We start from the raw sequence: 26745 nt of genomic DNA on the forward strand, positions 1-26745 counted from the left end.
TTGATTACATGGCTCAGAATATTAATCCTTCTTCGTTTGTTTCCAATCGTGCTCATTTCTTGGATACTTCTGATTCTACTGTGTTTTTCGACACATCCATGAGAGAAGAAATTCGTGGAATCCCGGATCACGTGCGCCCTCAAGTGGCCCCAAATATTTTTTATAATAAATTTAGAACAGTCAACTGTGAAAATGTGTTTTACACTGACGGTTCAAACATCAACAGGTCCACAGGCTTCGGCATCTTCAATCAAAACATCACCGCTTCTCACAAACTCAATGATCCGGCTTCAGTTTACGTCGCAGAATTAGCTGCTATTCAGTACACCCTTGAGATCATTGAAACCTTGCCCAAAGACCATTACTTCATTGTCACGGACAGTCTAAGCTCAATAGAAGCTCTCCGGGCAATGAAGCCAGGAAAGTATCCCCCATATTTCCTGGGGAAAATACGGGAACACTTGCGAACTTTATCTGAACGGTCTTATTTAATATCGTTAGTCTGGGTCCCTTCGCATTGTTCCATTCCAGGCAATGAAAAGGCAGACTCATTGGCTAAGGTGGGCGCATTAGAAGGTGATATTTATGAAAGACCAATCTGCTTCAATGAATTTTTCAGTATCTCTCGTCAGAAAACTCTCGAAAGTTGGCAAACTTCATGGAGCAATGGCGAACTGGGACGATGGCTACATTCCATTATCCCTAGGGTATCGACGAAACCTTGGTTCAGGGGGATGAACGTGAGTCGCGATTTCATTCGTGTTATGTCGCGGCTCATGTCAAATCACTACACCTTCAACGCACATCTCCGGCGTGTTGGGCTTGCGGAGAGCGGTCTCTGCACCTGTGGCGACGGTTATCAGGACATCGAGCATGTCGTGTGGTCGTGCGTAGAGTATCGCGACGCCAGGTCGAAGCTACTGGAATCCCTTAGGGCCCGAGGTAGACCGCCTGAGGTTCCGGTTCGGGATGTGTTGGCGAGTCGGGATAGTTTATATATGCTTCTCATATACCAGTACCTTAAACACATTGATATACAAGTGTAATGTGTTATCCCTCGCTCAGAAAGTATAAACTCCACCTACAGGTTCGACACTAACATCCGCCCGATTCTCTCGATCCCCGTCCCTGTCCACCATCTTCATTGGAACTAACAAGATCTTTTTTTGTCACTAACTTTTTCGTTACCCCTTCCCTGTCTCTTCACCATCTCGATGGCAACTAATTAGATCTTTATCGTTTTCAAACATTTTGTTCCCACATCCCCTTTTTACCCCGTTTCCACAATATTTACTTTTTTTTTTTCATTCTCTTCCGTAACATCACCATCATCGTCCACGGAAGGCCGCCCCAGTCGAAAACCAGCATGCGGGCCACCCGCCGGGCCTTCGTAGCCTGGGGGTGTTTCCCGCGGACCCACACGGACCGAAGGATGCGGCCAACATGGATCTTCGCCAACGGCATATGGAAGACCCTCATGCGATATTCAATTCACCGGCCACTACCGATAGCTTCTCGAGAATCCGCTACCGCTACATTACATAATGATACTTTTCTAGTTTTAAGTTAGTCGTAATTAAGATTAGTAAATACCCTTGGCATCTTAGAGCTTAAGCAGTGTGCCTTAAAATTATACTATAATATTGAATAAAAATCATCAAGTCGAATCATCCATTCGATTTTCTGCGATAATTGTCAACTTGCGATTCTCTCTTGGTAATTTCCAGCCAGCAACGATAATTATCAGACTATATTTTTTTTAAGGGCCGTGAAATACTCAGAGTATGAAGTGGAGCAAAGAAATGTAGAAAAATTCTCTCACGGTTCATGCATTGAGAGACACGAGTTTTTGTAGCATCTTCTATCGGATTGAAAATGTTGTATACAATATAGAAAAATATCGAGCAGCTTCTGTCAAATTTTCGGCAGTCACCAACACTGTTTGAAACCAATTTGAACTGATATTCAAGGAAGTAATGACATCATGAACTTTTACTGTCAAACTGAGAGTTGTATGACCCGACAACGTGCATATTGGGCGTTAAAATTCCATGTCAAATTATGAAGTCAACAATTTCAAACTAGATAAATATATGGAATTACAATTCTTGTGAGCGCAGCAATGACTGATTGAATCTACCATCCTACAACCACCATCTATTGGAATAACATCTTTTGGCATCATTTTGTTGTAAGAATTTCATTTAATTAGTGAATACAGATTAATACAGATTTTTTATATATAGCAATACAGATTTTCTATGAAAATATCTGGCATCTCTGCTGTGGAATCTATTACATTTATAATGGATAATGGAGTGATTGTGCTGCAGGTGGCATTTTTTGACTGGTGATGATCTAAATCACTTCCGGTGAAACCCTCAACGAGTGAACACGTCGTATCGTGTTAGTGCGGTGCAAATTCGAGTATTTCGCGAGAAAGAAAGGATTTTCATCCGTACTTCGGTGACTCCACGTTGTCACATAGCGAGGATTTCACTTGTAGTCCAGTGAAAAGAAAGTCCATTGGACTATAAACGAAAACTAACTGGCAATATAGCTAAATCGCTGTGCCATCAATCGGCGTCATCTCAAGTGAGGTGACGCCACCAGAAGTGAAGAAGTGAAGAAGAAGAAGATGATATAAATGATTCCGAATTGGATGAATAAAATGTTGCACTTATTGATAATTTTATTTGATACACAATGGAGACCACACGTTGATTGTCGCTTAACTGATCGGTTAACCGATAATGAATACATCTTGGTGTTATAGTTCCTAATCGATCAAACAATATCAGCCTGTAGCTCTTCATACTCTTAGGTATGGTTTTATTTGACTTATTATATTTTTTTCTGACGCAATTTATTGTTTTATCAACACCGCAAGGAGACATCAATCCATCGTGAAACACCGAAGATGACAAAATGAAATCATTTCAGACTACCGATGTTCATATGGAGGTCAAGCGAATGGATTTGTTCGCTTGAATTACACCGTCGGTGGAGAATGTTACCAGCCAAAGTTTGAGATTCCGAATGTTTACTGGGTACATCCGTTCGAAGTTAACTACGAGCGAGTTGGTTATACGGTGCTCTACTCTACGATGCAGGCTTCAGTACGCCCGTTAACTCACACACAGAACGAAAGTTTCATATCAAGTTTCTATCCGTAGTACGTAAGTACTTTTTTAATGATGGTCGACGTGTTTCTGATCTTGTTATTTTTTTTTACAGAAGGAAGGTGCTGTGACCACTAAGTCTGGCTAGACCAATGCCATTTGCTTCTACCAAAATTTCGGAAAATTTGTCTTTGAATCGAAGGTTGAGCTAAAATCAGTGTACTTATTACGTGTGATGATTGAAAATATTGAACTCACCATGCTTTTCTAAGACCCGACGTTGAAAACAACAAAATTTAAGCTGCATTTCGCTCGACGGAAAATCTTTGGTCCCGAAATGAGCAGAACTTACGCGCCAGTTTTTTTACACTATTGTACTCCAGCCCGTAAAAAATATACCAGTTTTGCCTTTCTCTTTAGAAAGGTATTAGAATTGCTGGAAAAAACCGACTTTCGAACGGAGCCTCGGAGACCCATAGTGTTATATACCATTCGACTCAGTTCGTCGAGATCGGAAAATGTCTGTGTGTGTGTGTATGTGTGTGCACTTTTCGAAGATATTTGAACGCGCTCAATTTTCTCAAAGATGGCTGAACCGATTTTAACAAACTTGGGCTCGTTTGAAAGCTAATGTCGGACCATTGATCAAGTTCGAAGATCAAATAGCTGTGACTTTTGGTTCCAGATATATGATGGTATAAGTGACGTAACCGACAAAACACGTTGATTTTTACCGCTCTTATATATAAGGGTGCCAAAATTTTGGGATCACCTCTATTTTCGTTAAGTTCTAGTGTTCAAAAGTTGAGGCACCTCAAAAAAAGCCTTCATGCAAAATTTGACCTAAATCGGACATGCTTAAGGGGTGCTGCCCGGTGGTAAAGGTTTGACAATTTTCGATCTTGAAAAAGCACCATAGAGGGGAGTACATGAAATTTCCAAAATCGAAAATTTTTTTTGATGCCGAAACTCTTAAAACTGCATGAAACATCGAAATTTAGTGTCCTCTCAAAAAAAATTTTTTTTGAAGAAATCAATTTTCTGGGACTTGAGATAACACTAAATCTCTACGTTTCATGCAATTCTAAGGCTTTGGCATCAAAAATTTCTTTTCGATTTCGAAAATTTCATGTACTCCCCTCTATGGTGCTTTTTCAAGATATATGAAAATTCCACTAAGTGGACTAAGAAGGCTTTTTTTAGATTAGCATCACTGATTACAAATAGGCAACGCAAATGTCAAGCACTACCCTCTCAGCAGGCCGTTCAATTTTGTTGGTTTTTGAGCGCTTGTTGAACGACATATTGCACGAAATATTCGTTCAATTTGCTGGAACGGTTTGTTGTTGATTTTTCTCTTGCAAAAATAGTGTGAAAATTAAGTGTTACCTTTACATAGAAAGAAAATTTGTTGTAATTCTACGTGAAGTAGAAGTATTGTGCAGGTATGTAGTGTTAGTTTAAACAAATAAGTGGAAAAAACTTCAGAAATTCTGCAGCAAAACAAGTCCAACGGGGCTTCAACTCCCCATGTTAAAAATGGCTCAACAATGGACCTCTGTCTGCCGGGTTTGTTGAACGAAAAAACTGGCATTCGGTTCAACGGTCTGTTTCAAAATCGGCAAACGAAGGTCCCGTGTTGGCCTCCCGTTGAACGATTGATTGGACTTTCATTGGACCAATGATCCAACGTATTGGACCAATGAAGGATCACCGTTGAACGTTTTTTTTCTAAGAGGGTAGTTTGGAAAAATGATGCTGACTGTGTGACATAAACACTGAAGCATGCTTTTGTGAACTACTCGACTCAATCTGAATCAATTGGTGTCAAAATTAGTATCTGAAATTGTATAATAAAAGTATGAAATATATTTTCATGAGACTGCTATGAAAGAAGAGAAAGGCATTATCACACCACTAGGTGGATTAAGAAGGGTTTTTTGAAATAGGCAGATCATTTCCTCTAATTCGACGTTTGAAACATCCCGGAACAAAACAATATTTTCGCAAACAGAATCAACTCTAAATATTTTCATAAAAACCCGGAACGTCATTGGTTTATGTTTTTTTCTTCTTCATGTCTCGCTGTTATTCCAAAATAAAATGACAACCGCATTAACACATAGAAAAACGTGATCATCAGGAAAACTTAACAACAAACAACACATGATCGCTTCCGTATCCGCTCCATCCAATTGCTTATTATAACATTTGGTCATTGCAGTAGCTTATGCTGGTGCATTTCATCTTACAGCTGGCAGTAGTTGACAGTAGTAGTAGCAGTAGTATGTAGTAGTAGTAGTAGTAGTAGTAGTAGTATATTTGATTCATCGCTTTCGTTTCGCGCGATGTTTTGAAAGAAGTCTAAACATGACAGATTCAAACCTAACCTTCGATTCGGTTCGAATCAGAACATCAATGAATTGTGATTGTGTTGGTTTGTTTGCTTGTATGTTAGTTTGTCTTTTAACTCTTGCTCTTACTGTTTTAAATTTAACTCTACTAACTTGCTAGGTAAGTTTTTTTGCTTGTTTTTTTTTGTCCCTGGTAGTCTTGGAAAACTTGGCTCAATCTCATTCGTTTCCTTAGCATTACGACCGACACTTTTACTTTCATCGTGATTTTGTTCTGTTTTTTAAATATTGGTCCATTTATATAAAACCGACATGAGTAACAATTCAACAATCCTGAACTTCCTAAGCTTTCCAAAATGATTTATCTAGGTTTCTTCTCTTTTATAATTGTATTACTTTGAATGATTAAAATTCGCTAATTGTTCTCTCGGTAATGTCTTGCTTTAAAGGGATATCTGTTTAATAAATATTGTAATACTTTAGTTTTAGTACTAAAACGTTTTATTTTATGCAACCAATTTTTACTTATTTGATTTTTATATTTTGATTTTAATACGTTTTTTTTTCTTCTCTTATAGTTCATTCATCTTTTCAACCTCTCGACAACGGTTTTTTTTTTACATTGTAGTATGGCAGACCTAAAAGCTCTTCGCTTGCATGCAAACTTTGAGAAATGTGTCTAAAGTTTTGTCTATCATAAAATTTTCTCAGAAAACAGTGTTTGTTTACGGTTTAGATCCTACTTATTTATAGTTTAACGTTATTTTAGTTCTAGAAACAGCGGACAGTTATTGCCCCGGTTATGCCGAAAGTTTGATAGGATCATTCGTAGGATTCGTTTTATCATCTAGTAGCCGTTTCCTGGTTGAGTGAATTGGTTTAAAACACCGTCTAATTAGTAAGCATTGTTTTGGTTTTTTTTATTTGGAATCTTAGTTTCGTTATTAAAGTATTACTAAAACGTAGTACAAAAATGACAGTTTAGTCTCTTCGTCCGTTCGTTTTGGATGTACCTGCGGCGGTCCTAACAACGTGTTTCTGAAATCTATCCGTATCGGTTCCCGCCCGTGATCCTGTGATGCCGCTCCGATTGTAGTTTGCCGGTTTGTCCTCGCGGACCGGTCTATTAAAACTTATTGATTATGCAGAATATAAAATAGCATACAGTTGTTAGTTTGGAGTGTTTTATGGTTACCGGCGGAACCCAGCGCAGCGGAATCCGTGGAAGCTGTAGACAATTCTGTACGGTGCGTGGTCAGACCGTGGTGACTCGGTCGATCTCCACGTACCGTACAGAATTGTCGTTTTGTCAGCAAATCACTTCCTTCTCGTCGAACACGGCCGTGTCCATCGAGCTGAGGGATTTAAGTCGCGTCTGGAGAACCGATGTCCTTCGGCAGCTACGTTTGATTTTGCTGGAATGTTGGGAAGAGGTTAGCTTCGCTGCGAATCCCCCTTAATCGATTGATCGCTGTACTTACCGATACAAGTAAGCGGTCACTCCGAGACAAATAAGTAGTAGCACAACGCAAAATCCGGCCAGGATTTCCGCTGGAAGTCTTAACAGTGCCGAGCAGTTGGTAAACGATTCATCTTCTCCCGAGGGACACTGCTCGATTCCGTCACACCAGATGGATGCGTTGACGCATGCGTTCAGATCTGGACACATGTACGGACATTCTTCAGTGATTAGAGCTGAGAGAAACAATTTCATGGTTAGTGAAACAAGCGCAAATGCAGTTTCCCGGTCTTACCGAAACTCTTGAAAGAACGCTTCGACAACTCAAGCCAACTGAACGAATATGGTCCGTTTTCGGGCTGTAGGAACTCTACGGAGATGGCCTTGGATGGTTCGGCTCCAAAGTTCGGATGTTTTCGATTCCAACCTGCGCTGAAAACTTCAACCACATGACGATGGGCCGTATCATCCGGAAGGGGACACGCAGTTACCGAAACGCCCTCGCTGTTGGTGATCACGACACGAGCTTTGGTATTGCACCGGATCGGAGTTACAGTGCTGAGACTGGCGTTGTACCGCATCGGTGAGGCAGGATTGTTTCTCCGTAGAAATAGACCCCGCAAGCGGATGTACAGATATTTGTCGTGCGAAGGTTCAATCAGCCAGGGTCGGTTACGGCATTCCACCTACGTTGAAAAAAGGGATTAGCTATCTGGCTTATCTAAAAGTTAACCCTACTAACCTCTCCGCCGGAGAGATTCACGATTCCCGTCACCGCATTCTTTCGCCGTACGTCTTTGCAAACTACCGGTGCCTTAACGAACTCGAAAGTAGCCTCAAAATTCAACGAATCCGGATCATCGCCGCTGGTCATGTTCTCCGCAACGAAGTGAATTTCTACCTCCCGGCCAGTGGAGGTGAACCGGATCGGTAGAAACGATTTGTTCGTCGAGTTACAGATGCAACCTCTCGGGAATAGAATTGACTCATGCCAGGGTCGTTCGAAAATTTCAATCCTGGCACTGTGATTACCGAAGCAGTACGAGCGTCCGATATCCGGATCGACCCGTGAATCGCACGTACGATTTCCCGTCATCGCTCGCGTAATCTCCAGCCGTATTCGTTCGCCACGCTGGGCTTCGAAACGGTAGACGCAGCTGAAATGTAATCGGAAATATACAAAAACGAATATCTTAACCCATTTTCACCGAAAACTCACTTCAAATGTTTGGCTCCGCCACGTCCAAACAGAAAGATATTCCGAACGCTCCGCACCGGATGTGGACCCTTCTTGTCAATCTGACTACTCATGAAGCGCCTGTTGCACTCGCTTTCCCTTCCGATAGGCGTTCCGTCCTGCAGGAAGTCTACGAATTCGTAGCGCAACGCAAACTGAAGTGGTCGCAGTACCGTCGATTCCGTAGTCTTCAATTCCAGCGTAACGAAGTCACTGCTCGACACGAAACTTTCCGTAAGGGTGCACGGTCGGGAACTGGTCATGTTGAGCATTCCGTGATCACATGATCGTGGAATGGATCCACGACAAAATCGGGCTATTACGTTGGTACTGTTCTGACCGAATCGAATGGTCGGTCTCTGGTATCCGTCCTTGTCGACTGTCACACTGAAAACAAAGGAATTCAGTTCGCTCCCGATACGGTTCGAACTTAGCTAGCAACTCACCAGTCGATATCTTTACAAATGGGAACCTCTCTCAGGGGACCATCCCAAATACGAAGCATTCCGCTGCAGTCTTCCTTCGTTTGGTACTGCAATAGCTGTTCACCCGTGGACCCAAACTCCGGTTGCAGTTCGAACTTCATCACCGAAATCCACACCTTGAACCGGGTCGGAGACGTTGACAGTGCACCGGAACGTCGTGGGATATTGATGGCATCTAACGAGCGAGCTTCGGTACCCTGCAAAACAAAAGCAGAGAACGGCTAGCTACCGTAATTCTGTCGCAAATGACTTTGGTTGTACTGTGAATGCCTACTTGCAAGTGATAGAGACAGGTGGTGTTCGGGGCTAACGAGTGCTGAGGATTCTGCAGGACCCCGTGACCGGTACCTCGTAGCCAGAATTCGCAGATGCGTTTGCTTTTCGCGTACGTGGGACTCTGGAGGTCGACGAATTTCACCGAGACCTGCAGGGTGGTGTGTCGTTGTTGCGTTGTTGAACGTTTGAAAACGGTGCATTGATTGATTGATTGATTGAACGAAGAAAGAAAATCAAAAGAAGAGAGAGAAAAAAATAGACAAAAAAATAGGATAGCATTTGAAGAGCTAAGAACTCTGGTGAGCAGAGCGGTGTATTTTTTCAGTTTTCTACCTCTAGCTGGAAGCCGTGCAGCGAGTGACGTCTCGTCTCCGGACTGCTGAACGTACCGAAGGGCGAAGTGGTAAACTCTACCAGCAACTCCGGACCGCTGGAAATGGAAGCTGGAACGGGTTCACCGCCGCCGCACAGTTTCAGTATGATCGGATCCCGGGTCGTGTAGCCATCGTAAACGGTGATGTAGTCCTGTGGGATAGACAATGCACATGGACGGGGCTGTTAGGTTCGGTGACTTTTACGAAAAATTTAAGGCTTTCGCTACTTTCCAATTGTGATTGTTTTTTTTTTGTTAAATAGTTAAAGAGTGAGAGAAAAAGTATGAAAAATTTCGATTCAAAGCCTATGATCTGTGCATTGGGGGTTGCATCTAAAGCTAGATATTCTATTCATTCAAAGTGCGGCATGCTCTACATTTTGAAGTAAGTGCGTTGAAGCTTCGATTTCCGATATTTTCAATGTGTTTTTTTAAATGTTTTTATTTATAACTTTTCTAGATTTGACATTCGACTTTCAAGTGGGAAAGAATTCTTGATCACATGTGTTGGGGATTGATCCCAGATAGGCTTTGATCGACGACACGACCAGTCACTCCGAACAAAATTCTTGAGTAAGGAACAAACCACACGTAACTCTGAACTCTGGACTTACATCCGGCAATCTCACACAATCTGTGCTCAACTTTTCTAAGCCCACTCAATCTTGTTTGAGTTCAAACAAAGTTTAGAGCAGTGATTCCCAAACTGGTCCCTACAACCCACTAGTGGGCATTAGCTTATTTTCAGTGGGTATTAAACAGGTGGGCAATGAGTCGCAAACAGTGGACTTCGATACTTGAAAAATCATTCTGAGAAAGGCCCTGAGTAAAATATATTCATGACAAGTTTATATAGATATGTGGGTAATATATCATTGCAAAAAACAATTCCATTCCAATCTATCAGTTGCAAAAATTATGTGATTCATTTAATCATTCAATTCTTGTTTCAGTGTTTCTTTAGAAATTCATATCATATCTACCTTATGATAAAAAAAGAACCGGAATTTTCATTTTAAAATTCCCGCGCTTGTCCAATCGGTAAACTTTTATTCTCTCAACGTTGGCAACCTTTTATACACATTATGTCAAATTTTGACGCATATCGTATGATTAGTTTTTGTTTGGCGTCTATACAAAGAAGTTGAAAATTTTTCGTGTGGCTATTTTTATAATGGATGAAAATTTAGAACAACGTGCGTGCATCAAATTTTGTGTGTTCCGAAACGCTGAAAATGTTAGAAAAGGCCTTTGGTGAATCGTGTCTAGGAAAAAACACAGGCATACGAGTGGTATAAACGCTTCAAAGGGTGTCGTACAAGCTTGGATCATGATGAGATCCCTGGCCGCCCAACAACATCTGTTACTGAAGAAATCATTGAATCGGCGAAGCAAATCGTGTTGCAAAATCGTTCTGTACCGATAAGAAAGATTGCTGTGTTGTTGGACATCTCTTATGGATCAGCCGAACACATTTTAACTGATGTTTTGGGTTTGAAACGCGTCGCTTCTCGGCTGGTGCCAAAAAAGCTGAATTTCATTCAAAAACAGCGTCGTGTTGATGTGGCCAAAGAGATGATTTCCAACGCAGATAGTGACCCCACATTCATCGAATGCATCATAACTGGTGATGAGGTGTGGATCTATGAATATGACGTCGAAACCGCACAACAATCGACCGAATAGCGCTTCGAAGGCGAGCCGTTGTTCTAAATTTTCATCTATTATAAAAATCGCCACACGAAAATTTTTCAACTTCTTTGTATAGACGCCAAACAAAAACTAATCGTACGATATGCGTCAAAATTTGACAGAATGTATATAAAAGTGTTGCCAACGTTGAGAGAATAAAAGTTTACCGATTGGACAAGCGCGGGAATTTTAAAATGAAAATTCCGGTTCTTTTTTTTATCATAAGGTATATTCCAAATTTAATTCATACAAAATACAGAAAAAATAATTCAGGTCCAGGTTCAGAATCCAGATGGTCTGAATTCGAGTCCAAAATCTTGTTCAGAATCCTGAGGTCAGATCCAGAATACAGATTCAGGTTCATAACCCTTTCCGGTTCAGATACAAAATTTCTGTCAGGAATTCAGACCCAGAATCTACACTAAAAAAAATCCACACTTTAACCTTATGTGATTCCAAAAATGGCTTTGTCATCGGAGTTTAGGTGATCTTCTTAACAACCAGCGGATCATGATTGAACATGAAATGAACCATATGTCAGAATTATTGCTGTTGTCACATATATTTTATGTGTCACGCACTTACTTGAATTCATTTTGTCATGTTCATTTTGTGCTAGCAATATGGCGTCAGTTGAAAAACCTAGAACAAACAACATAGGCCAAATCCCTTTTGACCCTTCTAAGGTATTTGTCACAGTGATTTTAGTAAATAAAATACGAAACTGAAACACAATTTAATTTGTTTTTTTTCTACAGCGGAGTTCGAAAGGCAAAACCTCTAGATTGTGTTCCAGCACATCAATCACATCTTGAACTACTAGTTCCAGCTGAATGCATTCCTTAAAGGGAACAATGTTTGCTTCAGTTAAGCTGCTTCGGAGAAAGGATTTAGAACAATGCATTCTGTATTTTTGATATTTTTCACCAGTGATTCAAATGAAACGAATTTAAAAGTAAAATTTTCAGAGTATCTACGTGGGAACAAAATTTATCGCAATGTTATGTCCAACAGACTATGTAATCTATTAGTTTTTAGTACCAATATACATTATTGAAGTGAGGATTTTTCTGAGTGTAGGCCTGGAACCAGAACTCATGACCGAAACACACGAAAACCTATGAATTCCAGGAGTCAGGAGTTCAGATCTACAACCCAGGTCCAAAATGCAGGCCTACAATTCGGATCCCGATTTTCGCTCAAGATACTAGGTCCAGAATTCAAGTCTAGAATTCAGGTGAAGAGTCAAGGTTCATGATCTAGTTTCAAGTTCAAAACCTCTATCAAGAGCTGATCCAGGGTCAGAACTCTGACTCAAAACCAAAGTTCAAGTGCAGATTGGAAAATAAATTCCAGAATCCAAATGCAGAATTCAGGTTCATGTAAAAAAATCTCTGTCAAGAATTTTGGTCCAGAATCTGAGTCCAATTTCAGAATTCATATCCATAGATCCAGAATTGAGGTCCAGCATGCCGTTCCAGAATTCAGATACATACTAAGAATTCCGGTCCAGAATCGAAACTCCGATTTTAGGTTCAGAATTCAGATTCTGCACTCAGATCACAAATTCATGTTCAGAGGTTAGGTCAAGTTACTCAATTCATGTCCAGGTTCTGAGTTTCAATTAGAGTACGGAACCTTGGTCTGGAAATCAGAATTTGCCTTAGAATCCATGTACAGAATCCTGATTCAGATTTAGAATCCAAGTAAAGAATTCTGTATCAGGTTCATGGTCAGAGTGCTGGTCCAGAACTCAGATCCAGAAACCAGGTCCTTAATTATGTTTCAAAATGTTGGCCCAGAATCCAAGTCCAGAGTTATGTTTCTGAAATCAGCTTCAGGCTCAGAATCCAAAATCTGAACTCAGTCAATTTTGTTGAGTAAAAATCTTGTTTGGAATCCTGAATCCAGCTCTTGAATCCTGGCCCAGATTTAGACCCCAAACCTTCATCGAGAGCTCAAGCCAAGAAATCAGGTTCAGGTCTAAGATCCAAATCCATGCTCAGTATCCAAGTGTAGATTTCTACCTCAGATTCAGAATCTCTGTCAGAATTTTGGTTAAAAAACCATGTCCATATTCAGTATTCAGATCCAGAAACCTTGTCGGATATCCAAATCTACACGGAGAACCCTTCGATCATAAAATTGCGATATCGCAGTTTTTGATTTTTGCAATAGTTGATTTAACTAATTTCTTTTTGATTCAACCAATATGGTTTTTGATTTGCATATATTCAAGTAGTTGAAAAATATGTTGTTTTGAATGCTGTCAAATGCCGGAGACAGTTGAAAGCAAAACAATAATTGCAATGCAAAATCAACAACTTTTTTTGTTAAAATCTGTTCGCGTCGCTTCAAAATGTCAATGAAAACAACATCGATGGTTAAAGCGTTTGGTGAAATTGTGTTTATTCGATTTGAGAAGTTTATGATAACAAGTGTTTATTTAACAGCGGTGTTTGTGATAAAGTTAACTTTGTTTTAGATGAAAAAGATTTGGTGACAAATTAGAAAATGTTAATGAATGATCATCTCGTAATCTTTCAGGTATGCGCAAAAATTTTATGCTTTAAATTCGATCATTGATTTACTTCCAGCTGTCTGATACTGACGATGATGTTCATGCATTAGCATGACATGAATTTAATTCATAAAAGTAACAGGAGCGAAGGGTTTCAAACACACAGAACGCGCTGCGATTGAATGGCGCGTTTGAATTGCCGTCGCAAAATTCCAATTCCCAGCGGTTGATGCACCCAAGCTCATATAAATTGACTAAAATTATCAGTGCATAACTTTAGTTCAACTGTTTGAATTCATCATCTTTCTATACCCATTTTAGGTAAATTTAATAATTTCGCTAATTTACTCGCCCCTCCGATCAGTTCAGATCAGATCAGTTCTGATTTCGTAATGATAATTTATTCCTTGGTTAAGATCACTTGAAATCAGCAGTGATCGGTGGTTCACCCAGCCCTAATGGTATTACATGTCAATATAAAATACTATTTATATTTTAACAACGATATTTATTTCATGAATCTCAACATACCGAACTTATTTCAAATAGATCATGACGTGTATCAGTAAGTATATTTTGATTATTTTCGCAAATCAATAACATTGTTCGAGTTGATTCAACTATTTGCAATGTCTAAAACAAATAAAACCGATTTATTTTTCAACCAGCAGAATTTTGTTTTAATAACAACACCAGTTATTTCAACTAAAATATTTGTTGAAATTGAAAGGTATGTGTCCTCACTAATTGACAGCATTTTTTTTTCAAACAGTTAAATTAGTTGTTTCAACCATCGTTTCTGCTAATCGAAAAACAAAAATGACAGTTTAGATAAAACAACAATCGATTAGTTGTACCAAATTTTAACCAATCGAATTAAGAAAATCAACTAATATTCTGGTTGAAAATGGATCGCGGGTGGTTCCGTGTAGGGTCCTGGCTCAGAATCCTGGTCTAGGTTAAGAATCTTTGTCAATAATTTATAATTGAGCAATCCTAGAGAACTTAGGTTCAGAATCCAATCCAGGTTCACAGTCCAAGTGCAAAATAGGACCAAAGTTTACTTTCGGAAACTCTGTCAGAAGTTCAGAAAACAGAATTCTGGCGCAGAATCCAGGTTCAGAATCTAGGTTAAGGTCTCTGTCAGGAGCTCAGATTCACAGTCTAACTCCAGGTCTAGAGTCCAGATCCATGCTACGAATATAAGTACTGAATTCTGCTTCAAGTTCAGAATCCATATTCGGATAAAGAAGAATCTCTGTCAAGAATCCAGGTTAAGATTCAGTATTCTGATTCAGAAACCTTTTTCGATAGTTCAGTATTCTATTTCAGTGTTCAGGACCAGAATCCAGATTTAGACACCACTTAGTTATTACTGTGTGAGAGGACTTGCGAGTTTTTCTAATAATCATAGAACCAAATACTAACAAATGTATAATAAGGAGTGTATCGAAAATAAGCTATCAACAAATTTTTCTTTCAAATTATGATAAAAATCGATTTTGTATTTAAACTAAAAATTGATCCTTTATTGTACGAGGTTAAACTTGAGCATAATGAAAACCAGATGAAATTTAGGTTATTCCTTCACGAATTTTTGAACTTTTGATCGAACGCTCTTCATCAAGTTCCGGACAAGTGTTGCATCGCATTTTTTGGACGCTTGAGCTCAATTTTTTTTGAACTCCTGCATGTTCCCAGCTGCCTTACGAGTCTTCTTGAAGACCCTCACAGATAAAAATATTTTGTGAATTTACATTTATTTTCATGCACATATTTGGAGCAGGTAATTGAATGGAAAGTTACATTACAAAACTAAGCGATTTGTAAATATACAGCCTTGTTCGATGAAAAAGTGCATGTATTTCAATGTAATTTTACATCAATCATGGTTCTAAATCAGATTTTCGTTTCAACTTATGTCTGTTTAATAGTACGATTGGTTTACATGTCGTGTAAGTTTCATCTTTTCTTTCTGTGCTCTTCACGATTGCCCAGTAACGTTCGATGGGTCGAAGCTGAGGGCAATTTGGTGAATTGATATTTTTCTCAACGAAATTTATACTGTTTTCCGCAAGCCAATTGAGAGTGGTTTCTGGCATAGTGAGCCGACGCTAAATCCGGCCAAAACAGTGGAGGTGTACTATGCTTCTTATATAAAGGCAGCAATCTCTTCTGGCGACGCTCAGATCAATAGATTTCTGCATTTATTGTTCCGGTAGTGTACAAAATGGTTGACTTCAAACCACAGGAACATATTGCTTGCCATACCAGTACCTTTCGACCGAATTTCTCCACTTGAATTGACCTGTCCGAATCGCTCACATCGTCCCCAACGACGACAGTAACGTATTGTGGACCTGGAAGGGTTTTTGAGTCCTCCTTTACATAAGTCTCATCGTCATTAAAACGCATGCATCCGGACACTGCAAAAGACGCGAATACAATTTTCGGGCCCTTGTTGCTGCTCGCTTCTTCTGGTCTACACTTTGTTTCGAAATTTTCTGCTTCTTGTAGGTCTTCAGGCGATTTCGCCTTTTGATACGCTGGATCATTCCGACACTCGTTTCTGCTTTTTTGGCCAAATCACGTATTGACATTGATTTGTTCTTCATGATTAGAGATACCACTTTCTGGTCCAGTTTCGGGTTGAATGAACCGGGTTTTTCTGCCTCTTTCTGGCTCATCTAAAGAATAGTGTTCCCCAAACTTATTAGTTATAGTTTTAACACTGGCACGATGAATTCCAAACCGCTTCGCCAATTTTCGCATAGTGATACCCTTCTCACTTACCCATGTGTCCAGAACCTTAATTTTCACTTCCTTTTGAATACGCGACATTTTGAAAACGCAGAATTTCAACCGCACAAACAAGTAAACAAACGAAAGCTGACAGCCAAACGCACAGAATGCTGTGATCTGAGCATAAAAAACCATCACAAATACATGCGTACAACACAAAGGTATGTGGATAGCTTATTTTCGATACACTCCTTAAACACAGTCATGCACATCTTTATCATCAAAACTTAATTTTTGTCGTAATTTTCCCTGTGGAAAGTCGTCACTTAAGAGTCGCAAATCAACTGTTTGACATCAAAAAACTGTTTGTTTAAAAATATTTTCGAAATTAGAAACCAGAATTAGAAATGACTGGAAAAGTTAGTTTTGAGCGAGCTCATAGTGTTGTCCTCATACGTCAGAACAAAACATGCCTAATGCAGAACGTTTCTCAAGTACCCAACGAAAAGACGGCCTGAAATTATGACTGTTAAAAGGAAAATAATGAAATCCAAAAACTGGCATCATAAGCTTTCAGAGACAGTTTTAAATCCGTCTGCAACCTTTTCCAATCCGGGGGGAATCGTTCTATCAACTGAACTACTGTGGATGTTATGATACACAACTCAGAAGACCACCGGCTAGAAAAGAACAGGGAAATGAGTGACAATGTTGACATTGGTTTTTGTTTCACTCATGGCACACTTTAGTAGAAATGTCAAATGTCGATCATTTTAGAAAGTAGCGGGTACGAACCAGTTTCTTTTTAATGTTTGAAGGTACATGCATGTCTTTATTATTTATCTTTAGTAGTAGTGTCATTTTCGTAGATTGGCATTTTTACGAGAAAAAAAACTAAGTGTGTGATAAAATACCGCAAGTCGCCTGTAGTAATCGCAATTGCATTTCAAGATCAACGGGCCAATCTTTAACACTATGAAGTATGTGAACTCATAATTAATTAAAAATCATCATTCAGTAAAGTTCATAATTGCGAAAAGACTTAAGGGCAAAATTTGATAAAAATTTGGAAGCTGCTTTAAAATTTCTTGCGTCAAAACTTTCTATTTCATAACAATAGAACCAAAATAGAAGATCAGCTATTATTTTTTGCTAATATATTATGTTTTTAAACAATGAATGAAAGAATTATTTCAATATTTTCTCCTTAAAACACAAAATTGTGCACGAGCATGCCACTTAGAGAGAAGTGACAAAAAAAGCCATACCAGTAGCTTTTGGTGTTTCGTTTCACGTTACCACTACAATTTCATTTCGCACCACTCAAATCAGTTCATATTCGGGTTTCACCGAGCTGAAAATGAGCCCAATTAACTGCATTCGTATGCATGGTTGAAATGAAGGGATAATTATTTTATTAATTACGCGACGAATTCAATTTACAAATGTTTCCGCATGAGTGGAGTGCTTGATTTGATTCAATAACATGCTTACGAAAATAGCGGAAACGATTAATTGATTGTGTGTGTTTTTTTTGTAGTTGCGACATCAGCGGTTTTGATGTCAATGTTCAATGACGCATACATTATTGATCACATTCCATACAGTAGCTCTTTCTACTAAACATAAAAAAAATACTTAATTACCATCAGAGTTTGTTTTCGGACGAACTAATGGTTCGTACTTGTTAAAAAGTAATGTTTCTGTTATGAATAATACTGGAAACAATTACACACACGAACAAAATTTGATCTTCAAAAGCAAACCTGTAAATCGGATTGAATACAGGTAAGCCTGAGACTTCTCACTTGTTCAGACTTTGAATCGACATAGTTAATTGCGAAACCCTGTTTCCTACTCATACTCTCATTACTCGGATATTTGTTGAAGATACCCAGTTTGTTTAAAATATTGTTCAGCATTTTTACTTCGGTGTATTAAAACATTTTCCGACCACGTGCACAAAAATGCTTCCAAATCTAGTAAGCCGGTTTTCACAGGTTTGATTGTTTCCCTGTCAAAGAATTTAAAAATTGTTCCACGGATCATAGCTATTTTTAATTCATGTTAATTAGAGTGATTTTTTGAAAAAAATTGTCGAAACAAACAGAGTTTTACGGTGATGATGCACAAAACCGCCGAGCAGTATGATTCGTTTGGATTACCCTTGAACCCGGCACAAAAGACCGCTCCATTCTGTGCGGTTGAATATGGTCATCAAATGCCCGCAAGTGTCCGAAATCCTTCCGGGCCATTCCGACATCAACCCAAATCTGAGCTTGATCCTAATCTCCACTCGGCCTAGGACCGCTACTGTTCATCATGCAGGCGTGCAGGGGAAAACCGCTTCCAGCCCCATTTCCCACAAGGGTACCGGCAGTCGCAGTTTTCCGCATTCCGGTCGCGTTCGGGAAATTTTTCATCGTCGACTGCCTGATGTGCTATGCGGCAACGCAACGGCACCATTTACCGGCGGAAAGGTATTGTTTCACTTTTGGCTGGGCTAGGACGCTCGGTCCCGTAACGTTACCGATATAATCCCGGTGAAATGAACGCGACGCATCCCAGAACGTTATTGCGATAAGCACAGCGTGGCGGCTGTCTGAAATACGAATTCATTCTTCGAGCCTGATCGGCTGTGCCCGCCGGGAAAACGGACGCTAATTGCCGTTTGATATCTTATCTTGCACGTGGAATAAATTTTTCTGACGGTTGGATCGCGGTCTGGAGGAAAAAAAACCATCTGCCGTTATCATTTAACCATTTCAGTACCGTTTTTATTTTGCTTTCAATCGATTTTTTAATAAAACCGTTTCCAGTCGTTTGAAACATTGCTGATGTTTTTCTTTTACGACACCCACATTTTTCCAAAAGATGGAATGTGTGGAACGGCTTCTTTAACGATCAGGCCATGCCATTCATAACAAAATCTCGAAAAACCTGCTGACATAAGAAAAAAAAATGATTAAAATTTGAATTTGATTCTTACGATGTGCAACTTGCTTTAATTATGTCCAGTCTTATTAAAAAATAAACAATTAATGGTTGAACGTGTTTAACAATTTTTTTTATGTTCTTCATAACAATATCGCAAAAATCAGCTACTGCTGTGAAAGCAATTTTCTACGCTACCGCTTATCTCTAAAGAACGATTTTGAATTACTCTTTATTAGCAATTGAAATCCTTACACCAATCATTCTGTGATTTGGGAAGTCGTATCGATTTTCTAGCCAGAGCCAGAGCCAGAGCCAGAGCCAGAGCCAGAGCCAGAGCCAGAGCCAGAGCCAGAGCCAGAGCCAGAGCCAGAGCCAGAGCCAGAGCCAGAGCCAGAGCCAGAGCCAGAGCCAGAGCCAGAGCCAGAGCCAGAGCCAGAGCCAGAGCCAGAGCCAGAGCCAGAGCCAGAGCCAGAGCCAGAGCCAGAGCCAGAGCCAGAGCCAGAGCCAGAGCCAGAGCCAGAGCCAGAGCCAGAGCCAGAGCCAGAGCCAGAGCCAGAGCCAGAGCCAGAGCCAGAGCCAGAGCCAGAGCCAGAGCCAGAGCCAGAGCCAGAGCCAGAGCCAGAGCCAGAGCCAGAGCCAGAGCCAGAGCCAGAGCCAGAGCCAGAGCCAGAGCCAGAGCCAGAGCCGGAGCCAGAGCAAAGACATCATATTAACAAGATATCCAGCTCTCACATTTCCCGAACAAATCATTGGCAACATCCTTTTTTGCGAGCATGTCGCCCTCAGGTGAGTCCGCATCGAATCTCATACATAGAAGTAGAGGAGAGAAATGTCAAATTCGTGCGCGCCAAAATAGCAGGGCTGCGCACACATACAATTGACATGATATGTTGAATGTGATGCCGTGCGATGGCGTTGTTGAACTGAAGATTGATTTCGCTCCAAGCTGACAGGGTCTGGCCAGAGCCAGAGCCAGAGCCAGAGCCGGAGCCAGAGCCAGAATTTGAGCTGTTTCGCAATGTGTAAGTGAATTCTATAACCGATTTTTTGGATTATATAAAACAGGAAACAAGAATAATGTGTCGCATTGAATCAAAACAAATCGGTTGACATTATTTAACCAAAAACGAATATTGCCGAAAACCAATAAGGTGCCACATTGATTTTGGCTGTTGTACGAAAAGTTTCAACGAAATTTTCTCAAAACGGATATAAATTTCGGTCGGTGCTTATAGCATCGATGAAACATATGTTTTCAATGTTTGTTCACTTCTTTATGCTTGTTTTTATTCCGCACCGGGATCGGTCGTATCCTTTTTATCGCCTTATTGATTTCTCGTAAAATCGTTTTGACGGTCGTGGAAAGGCGTGAGTTGATGAAGTTTTAATCTGGTAATGATTGATCTTCATGAAAACGAAATATCTGTCAGGGGTTTTTTGGGCTCTTCAGAGAATCACTGAACCAATATAATTTCGCTGCTTTAAAACCTTTTATCCCGGTGATAGACTTCAACTTCATGACAGTGTAATATGAGCATGTAACATTAAATCTTTCACACATTCCAGACCATGTAAAATATTCAAAAGTAAATCTTTCCCACACTTCAGACCACACGCACTTGACAAATTTCCATAAAACACGTACTCGACAAATTTCCACTCGACACCAAGTCATGAAACCCAGAAACCCACTTGAAATATAAACTTCACCTACATAAGACGATTAAGTTGTCAGCACTTACTTCAGTCCAACGAAAACACCGCGTTCATACGACAAATATAAACAAGGAAACATAAGCATCAAATATCACCCAAAAACAAAACAGTTATGTCATTTCCCCGCTTCTCCACGTTCCACACCTCTCTCAAACAATGCCATATGGCATGACCTAGAATAACAGTAACCCAGGAAAACACACTGACTCGAACCGACACTCACGAGAGTTAAACCTGACTACTCTCAACCTCCCCTTTCCGTATCACACTCACACACTTGCCTAGAAACATTACTCACTCTCTCCTACTCAAATACATTACAATGACCGAGACATGTCATTGGTTAAATCAGATTTACGCTGCGCGTTCTAACTCCTCCCCCCGGATTTTTAGCAATCCATACTGTAAAATCCAACTAGCTAAGTTAGGAGAGTATAGGCTATAAATAAGTGATTTTTAAATAAAGCAAACAGATTCGTTTAAAACTTAAAGACATGCTGTTTTATATTAAAACAGTGCAATGTTGTTCTATAGAAACATATATCCAATCCTTTCGCATTGCTTTCGATTTTTCAGTGCCTGGCAGTTAAAATTTTCAACTAAACTGCTAAGCTGTTCTAGCGAGTCAATTTGAACTGTCATGCACTATAGGAAAAAACGGGATTGAAAACTAAACGAAATGTAATTTGTTTTTGCAAAATGCATATTTATCATTCGTTTTTGTTTTTCTTGACAGAACTGTTCCTAAACTCCTAAACATAGTTTCATGACTGCTTTATTAAACCTACCGTTTCATCTCGTTTGCAAGAGTTCGCCTCAACAATCTGAATCTAGACGTTTAGAAATCGATGAATTTCTATCTAAAAACAAATTAACATCACCTGCCGTCCCATCATACAGTCAATTGTATACCGGATCCTTCACACATCTTCAACACCCGGAACGCAGCTTGAGGTGGTCCTCTGAATGAAGCTCACAAGACGAGAACCACTGTCCAGCGATCGAACGTCCCCCCGGGGGCACTCAACGGTTCCGGTCCTCTTGCAGTCCCAGTCCGGAAACCCGCTCTTCAAATTGTTGAACAGAGCTGAGCTGGTCCTTCATTTGCAAGATACAGCATGTAAGCAAACCATCCTGGGGGGGAATTCCGTGCAAGAATGATTGCGAGTTGTGTGGGAGGTAAGTTTATTGGTTTTCTCCCATTCATTCAATCTGGGGCTTTATTGCACCCGGAACAAGGGCCATAGGACAGAAAAGAACACTGTTCTGAAGTGAGCTTTTCATGCATATTTCATCCCCACTCGTCGTCGTCATCGTCGTCGACGTCGTCTTCAACGGTGCCGGCCAAAGTCTGATCAGTCAGTTTGCCATTAGTCTTTGTCTAGCTGTGACGGGAGCCTGGATGCCAGTTGAAAGCAAATCAAGCTGGGCTGCTGGGGTAGGGGAGAAAAGGGCGCGGTGGAGTGCTTGCTCGAAAAGAAAACGGAAGGAAACTGCAGCGACAAGTTTTGCGCCAGTTGACTTTAATTCAATTTGCACCGACAATCTCATGCCTCTTGACTTGGTTTTGCTCAACCGCTTGTGCTTTCCGCTTTCTCATCAGTTGCGGATTTAATTTTACGGATCATTTTTCAATCCCTTGAGAGAGCAACTAATTGTATTTCGTATTATTAAATTTACTTCCATCATCAATTTCAATTACTTCAGGATGTGTGACATACTGAAATGCTTGAAGCGCGTTTAGACGAAATGTTCTATTGTTAACGACTGACGTGAGTTTAAATCGAGTTTTAAGCTGGCAGCACTGATATTCGAATGTGCGACATTTATTATTTGCAGTCAACTATATAAATCACGCATTTCACATTCAGGAGCATGATTTACAAAAAAAAACTGCAGAAACCATTAGTTTTCAATTATGAATTTTTGAATGTGACTCCCAGGTTGAGTCTTTCATTGTTTTTCGCGTTATGTTACACTGATATAAAAAAATAATTATGGTTTTCGATTTTGACCGTTTGCACGAACGAGCGAACTCCGCAGGTATGATCCAAGTATGCTACTTTCACTAATTTTCCAAGTTTTTTTCGACCACGTGAGCAAAGGCTTCGACAGTATAGTGATTTTTATTACTCGGAAGCTGGAACAGGACCAGTCAATACAATTTACCATAATCTGTAAATGAGATAAATATGAAGGACAAAGCAGTGTTTTGCAACAGAACCTGTTCGAAAAATCCAGAACTCAAGTTCAAAATGTAATTACAGAGCATTAGCCGAATTAGAAAGACTGCAGTCAGCGAGATGCAGTTCAAGGCAAACTGGCATTCTGCTGTGAGTTTAATAAGCAAAAAGCTGTCCAAAACTATAGATGGAGAAAAAATAGAGGTAATTCAATTTATCTAAAATTTTAGCTTAGTGAATATTTTATTTTATTCGGTATGAATTCAATTTAATTTAATTTTTCAATAAATTTAATCCGTCAAAAAACGTTTTACACATGTTCTTGTACAACCAATTTTTGATTGTAATACTCTTTATTGGCAGAGCGTGTAAAGAGTATTACACAATTTAACACCAATGTTCATGTTCATGTCGGACGTTTATTTTTTTCCTTTTTTGTCTTCCTCATCTAGAAAGGTTATGCAATCACTGTGAAAATCGACTTTTGAATCGAGTGTCATATACCATTCGACTCAGTTCTTCGAGTACGCAAACTGAAAACTGAAACGAATTTTCACAAACTTAGATTCAAATGGAAGGTCATCATAAAAAGTTCCTGGATGTGCTAACCATTGTTGAAAAAAGTGCACCAACTTTTCTCGGAGGTGGCTAAATCGATTTTTATTAACTTTTCCTTTACAAAACTTCTGAATTTCACCTGAATCCTACTTCTGGTTCCGGGATTATAGGATAATTGATTAGTTTAAAAATTCCTATTTCAAATTTCTTTCTCACTTTTCCCAGAGAAGGCATGACCGATTTTTACAAACAATTTATATAAAACTTCTAAATTTCATCTGGATCCGACTTTCGGTTCTGGAATTATGGGGTAAAGTGTGTTATTCATTTTTTATCATCACTTGAAGGAGCGAAACAAAAATCGTAAATAGATTCTAAGTCGATATCACTTCAATCGGTAGTCATTATCAGTAGACGGCCAAACGAAGCGATTCCGGTTATTCTTTCAAAAATCTATGAAAATTATTTTAAAGAATTCCACTGTATTATGTATGATAGTATGATTGATATGAAAAAGGTATCATCACGCCACTAGGTGGATTAAAACAGTTTTTTTCTTTGTGCTGTCGATTTACACAGCTAAGCCGTCATGTATTTTTTTCTTGTCTGTTTACAATTACACTTTTCGTTACCAGTAACAATATCATGCCAAAACAACGACTGAGACAAGCCGCTTTTTGTGTTTCAGGATTTGAATTTCTGGATTTCTAGAGATTTAGATCTCTCGATATCGAAGCTTTCTGAATTCTGCATTTCCTGGATTTCTGGATATCCGGATTTCGAAATTTCTGGAATTTCGGATTTCTTAAATATCTGGAATTTTGGATTCTTGAATTTCCGAATTTCTGGATCACTGAATTTCTAGATTTTTGAATTTCTGAATTTCTACATTTCAAGATTTCTAGATATCTAAGTTTTCTGATTTCTGGATTTCCGAAATTCTTGGATTTCAGTATTTATGGATATCTGAATTTCTGGATTTGTAGCTCAAAAATCTAATTTCTGGATTTCATGAATTTTTAGATTCATGTGTTTTTGGATTCCGCAATTTTTTAATTTTTTAATTTCTTGATTTCTGGGATTTCTTTAATTTTGGATTTCTGAATCCCCGGATTTTTAATTTTTTGGGTTTCTGGATTATTTATTTTGTGGAGTTTTTGGAAAACTTCTTTTTGGATTTTGGATTTCAGAATTTTAGCATATCTGGATATCTTAAACATCTGGATTGCTATATTTCCGGATTTATAGATTTATGTATATTTTGATTTCATATTTTTGAATTTTTGGATTTCTGTGTTTCTGAATTTCTGGACCTTTGATTCTAGAATTTCCGAAAGTCTGGTTTTCTGGATTTCTAAATTTTTTAGTTTCTGGACTTTGAAAATTCAAGTTTTCTGGATTTTTGAGGTTTTAAATTTGCCGAGATTCTGGATTTAAGGAATTTTGAATTTTTCGTATTTCTCAATCTCCAGATACTTTTTCTCGTTTCTGGATCACTAAATTTCTGGAGTTTTGATTTTTTCAATATATGTATTCTTAGATTTCTGGATCTCGGAACTTTTGGATTTCTTGGAACTGAATTTCTGGGTTTTGGAGTTTCTAAATTTCCAAATTTCAAGATTTTTCATATTTCGGATTTCTTGGATTTTTTTATTTCGGGATTATAGGAGATCTCTGATTTTCGAATTTCCGGAATTATTGATCTCTGAACTTCTTGATTTCGGATTTTTTGGATTCCGAGAGTTCTGGGTTTCAGAAGTATTAAGATTTAAAATTTGTAGAATTTCTGGATTTTTGAATTTCTTAATTTCTGTATTTTTGGACTTTTGAATCTCTGGATGTTCTGAAGTTTTGGATTTGTGGAGTTATGAAGTTCTTACATTTCTGTATTTTCTGATTTCTGGATCTCTGATTATTGAATTTCCGGAATTCTGGATCTCCGAATTTCTGAATTTTGGGATTCCTGAATTTCTAGAGTTCTAGTTTTGGATTTCTGGATTTTCGAACTCATGGAATTTTGGATTTCTGTATTCTTGAATTACTGAATTTTTGAGTTCCCTCTGCAGCGATCAAATTTTTGATTACCTTCTAGATTTTTCAGTATCCGGATTTCTGGATCTCTGAATTTCAAGATTTTTAGCTTCGGAGTTTTCGGCTTTCTGTATATTTGGATATCTGAATTTGTGAGTTTCAGGATTTTCGGATTCTAAGATTTATGAATTTGTGGATTTCTCGGATTCCTGGGTTGCTAGGTTTCCAGATTTCCGGATTTCTGGATTTCTGGATTTCTGGATTTCCGAATTTCTGGATTTCTGGATTTCCGGATTTCTAGCTTTAAATAGTTTTGAATTTCTTTATTTTTAAATTTCCGGAACTCTGAATTTTTTTATTTATAAATTTTTGGAATAGTTGAATTCTAGTTTTCGGAATTTTTGCGTCTCTAAAATTGTTGGATTTGTAAGTCGAAGGATTTTTGAACTTCTGGATTTCTGTATTTTTTAATTTCACAAACTCAAAGTTTTTGAATATATAGATTACTGAAACTCTGAATTTCAGAAGTACTGAAGTTTTAAAGTTCTGGATTTCTAGATCTCTGAATATCAGAATTTCGGAATTGTCAGATTTCTTGCTTTTTTGGATTTCCGTATATTTGAACATTTGAATTTTCTAGTTTCTGGATTTTTGGATTCCAAGACTTTTGAATTTATTGTATTTCTGGATTGCAGGATTTCCGAAATTATGATTTTAGTGCTTTTGACTCTCTAGGATCTTCGTATTTCTTGACTTCTAGATTATTAAGTAACTAGATTTGTTGGATTTCAGTATTTCCAGGTGTATGGATTTATGAGAATATCAGATTTTTCGATTTCTCTATTTTTAAATTACTGATACTTTTGATTTATTGGATTTCATGGATTTAATGGGCAACCATATTTCTGTTATTTTGGATTTTGAGTTTCTGAATTTCTGAATTATTGAATTTTAGAATTTCTGAATTTCAAGATTTCTGCGATTCCGATTTTCTGGATTTTTTTATTTCTAGTTTTCTTTGAGATTTCTTGTTTCTTGTTTTTTTTGTGTGTTTTTGAT

General features: G+C 38.8%; 1 protein-coding gene across 2 annotated transcripts in view; it reads right to left on the minus strand.

Moving 5' to 3' along the window:
- Nucleotides 1-1087: 1087 nt before the first annotated feature.
- Nucleotides 1088-26745, minus strand: part of LOC131434755 (uncharacterized) — a 493742-nt gene continuing 468084 nt past the window's right edge. For both annotated transcript variants that reach the window (XM_058601835.1, XM_058601834.1), the window contains 8 exons: nucleotides 9267-9458; nucleotides 8932-9081; nucleotides 8619-8854; nucleotides 8155-8559; nucleotides 7678-8092; nucleotides 7231-7621; nucleotides 6958-7171; nucleotides 1088-6891 (listed from right to left, as the gene is read on the minus strand). In XM_058601835.1, coding sequence (XP_058457818.1) covers nucleotides 6786-6891; nucleotides 6958-7171; nucleotides 7231-7621; nucleotides 7678-8092; nucleotides 8155-8559; nucleotides 8619-8854; nucleotides 8932-9081; nucleotides 9267-9458 — 2109 coding nt within the window. In that variant the 3' untranslated portion in view covers nucleotides 1088-6785. The remainder of the gene's footprint in view (nucleotides 6892-6957; nucleotides 7172-7230; nucleotides 7622-7677; nucleotides 8093-8154; nucleotides 8560-8618; nucleotides 8855-8931; nucleotides 9082-9266; nucleotides 9459-26745) is intronic.

Source organism: Malaya genurostris, chromosome 3 (assembly GCF_030247185.1).
Source record: "Malaya genurostris strain Urasoe2022 chromosome 3, Malgen_1.1, whole genome shotgun sequence".
In the NCBI taxonomy this organism is placed as follows: domain Eukaryota; kingdom Metazoa; phylum Arthropoda; class Insecta; order Diptera; family Culicidae; genus Malaya; species Malaya genurostris.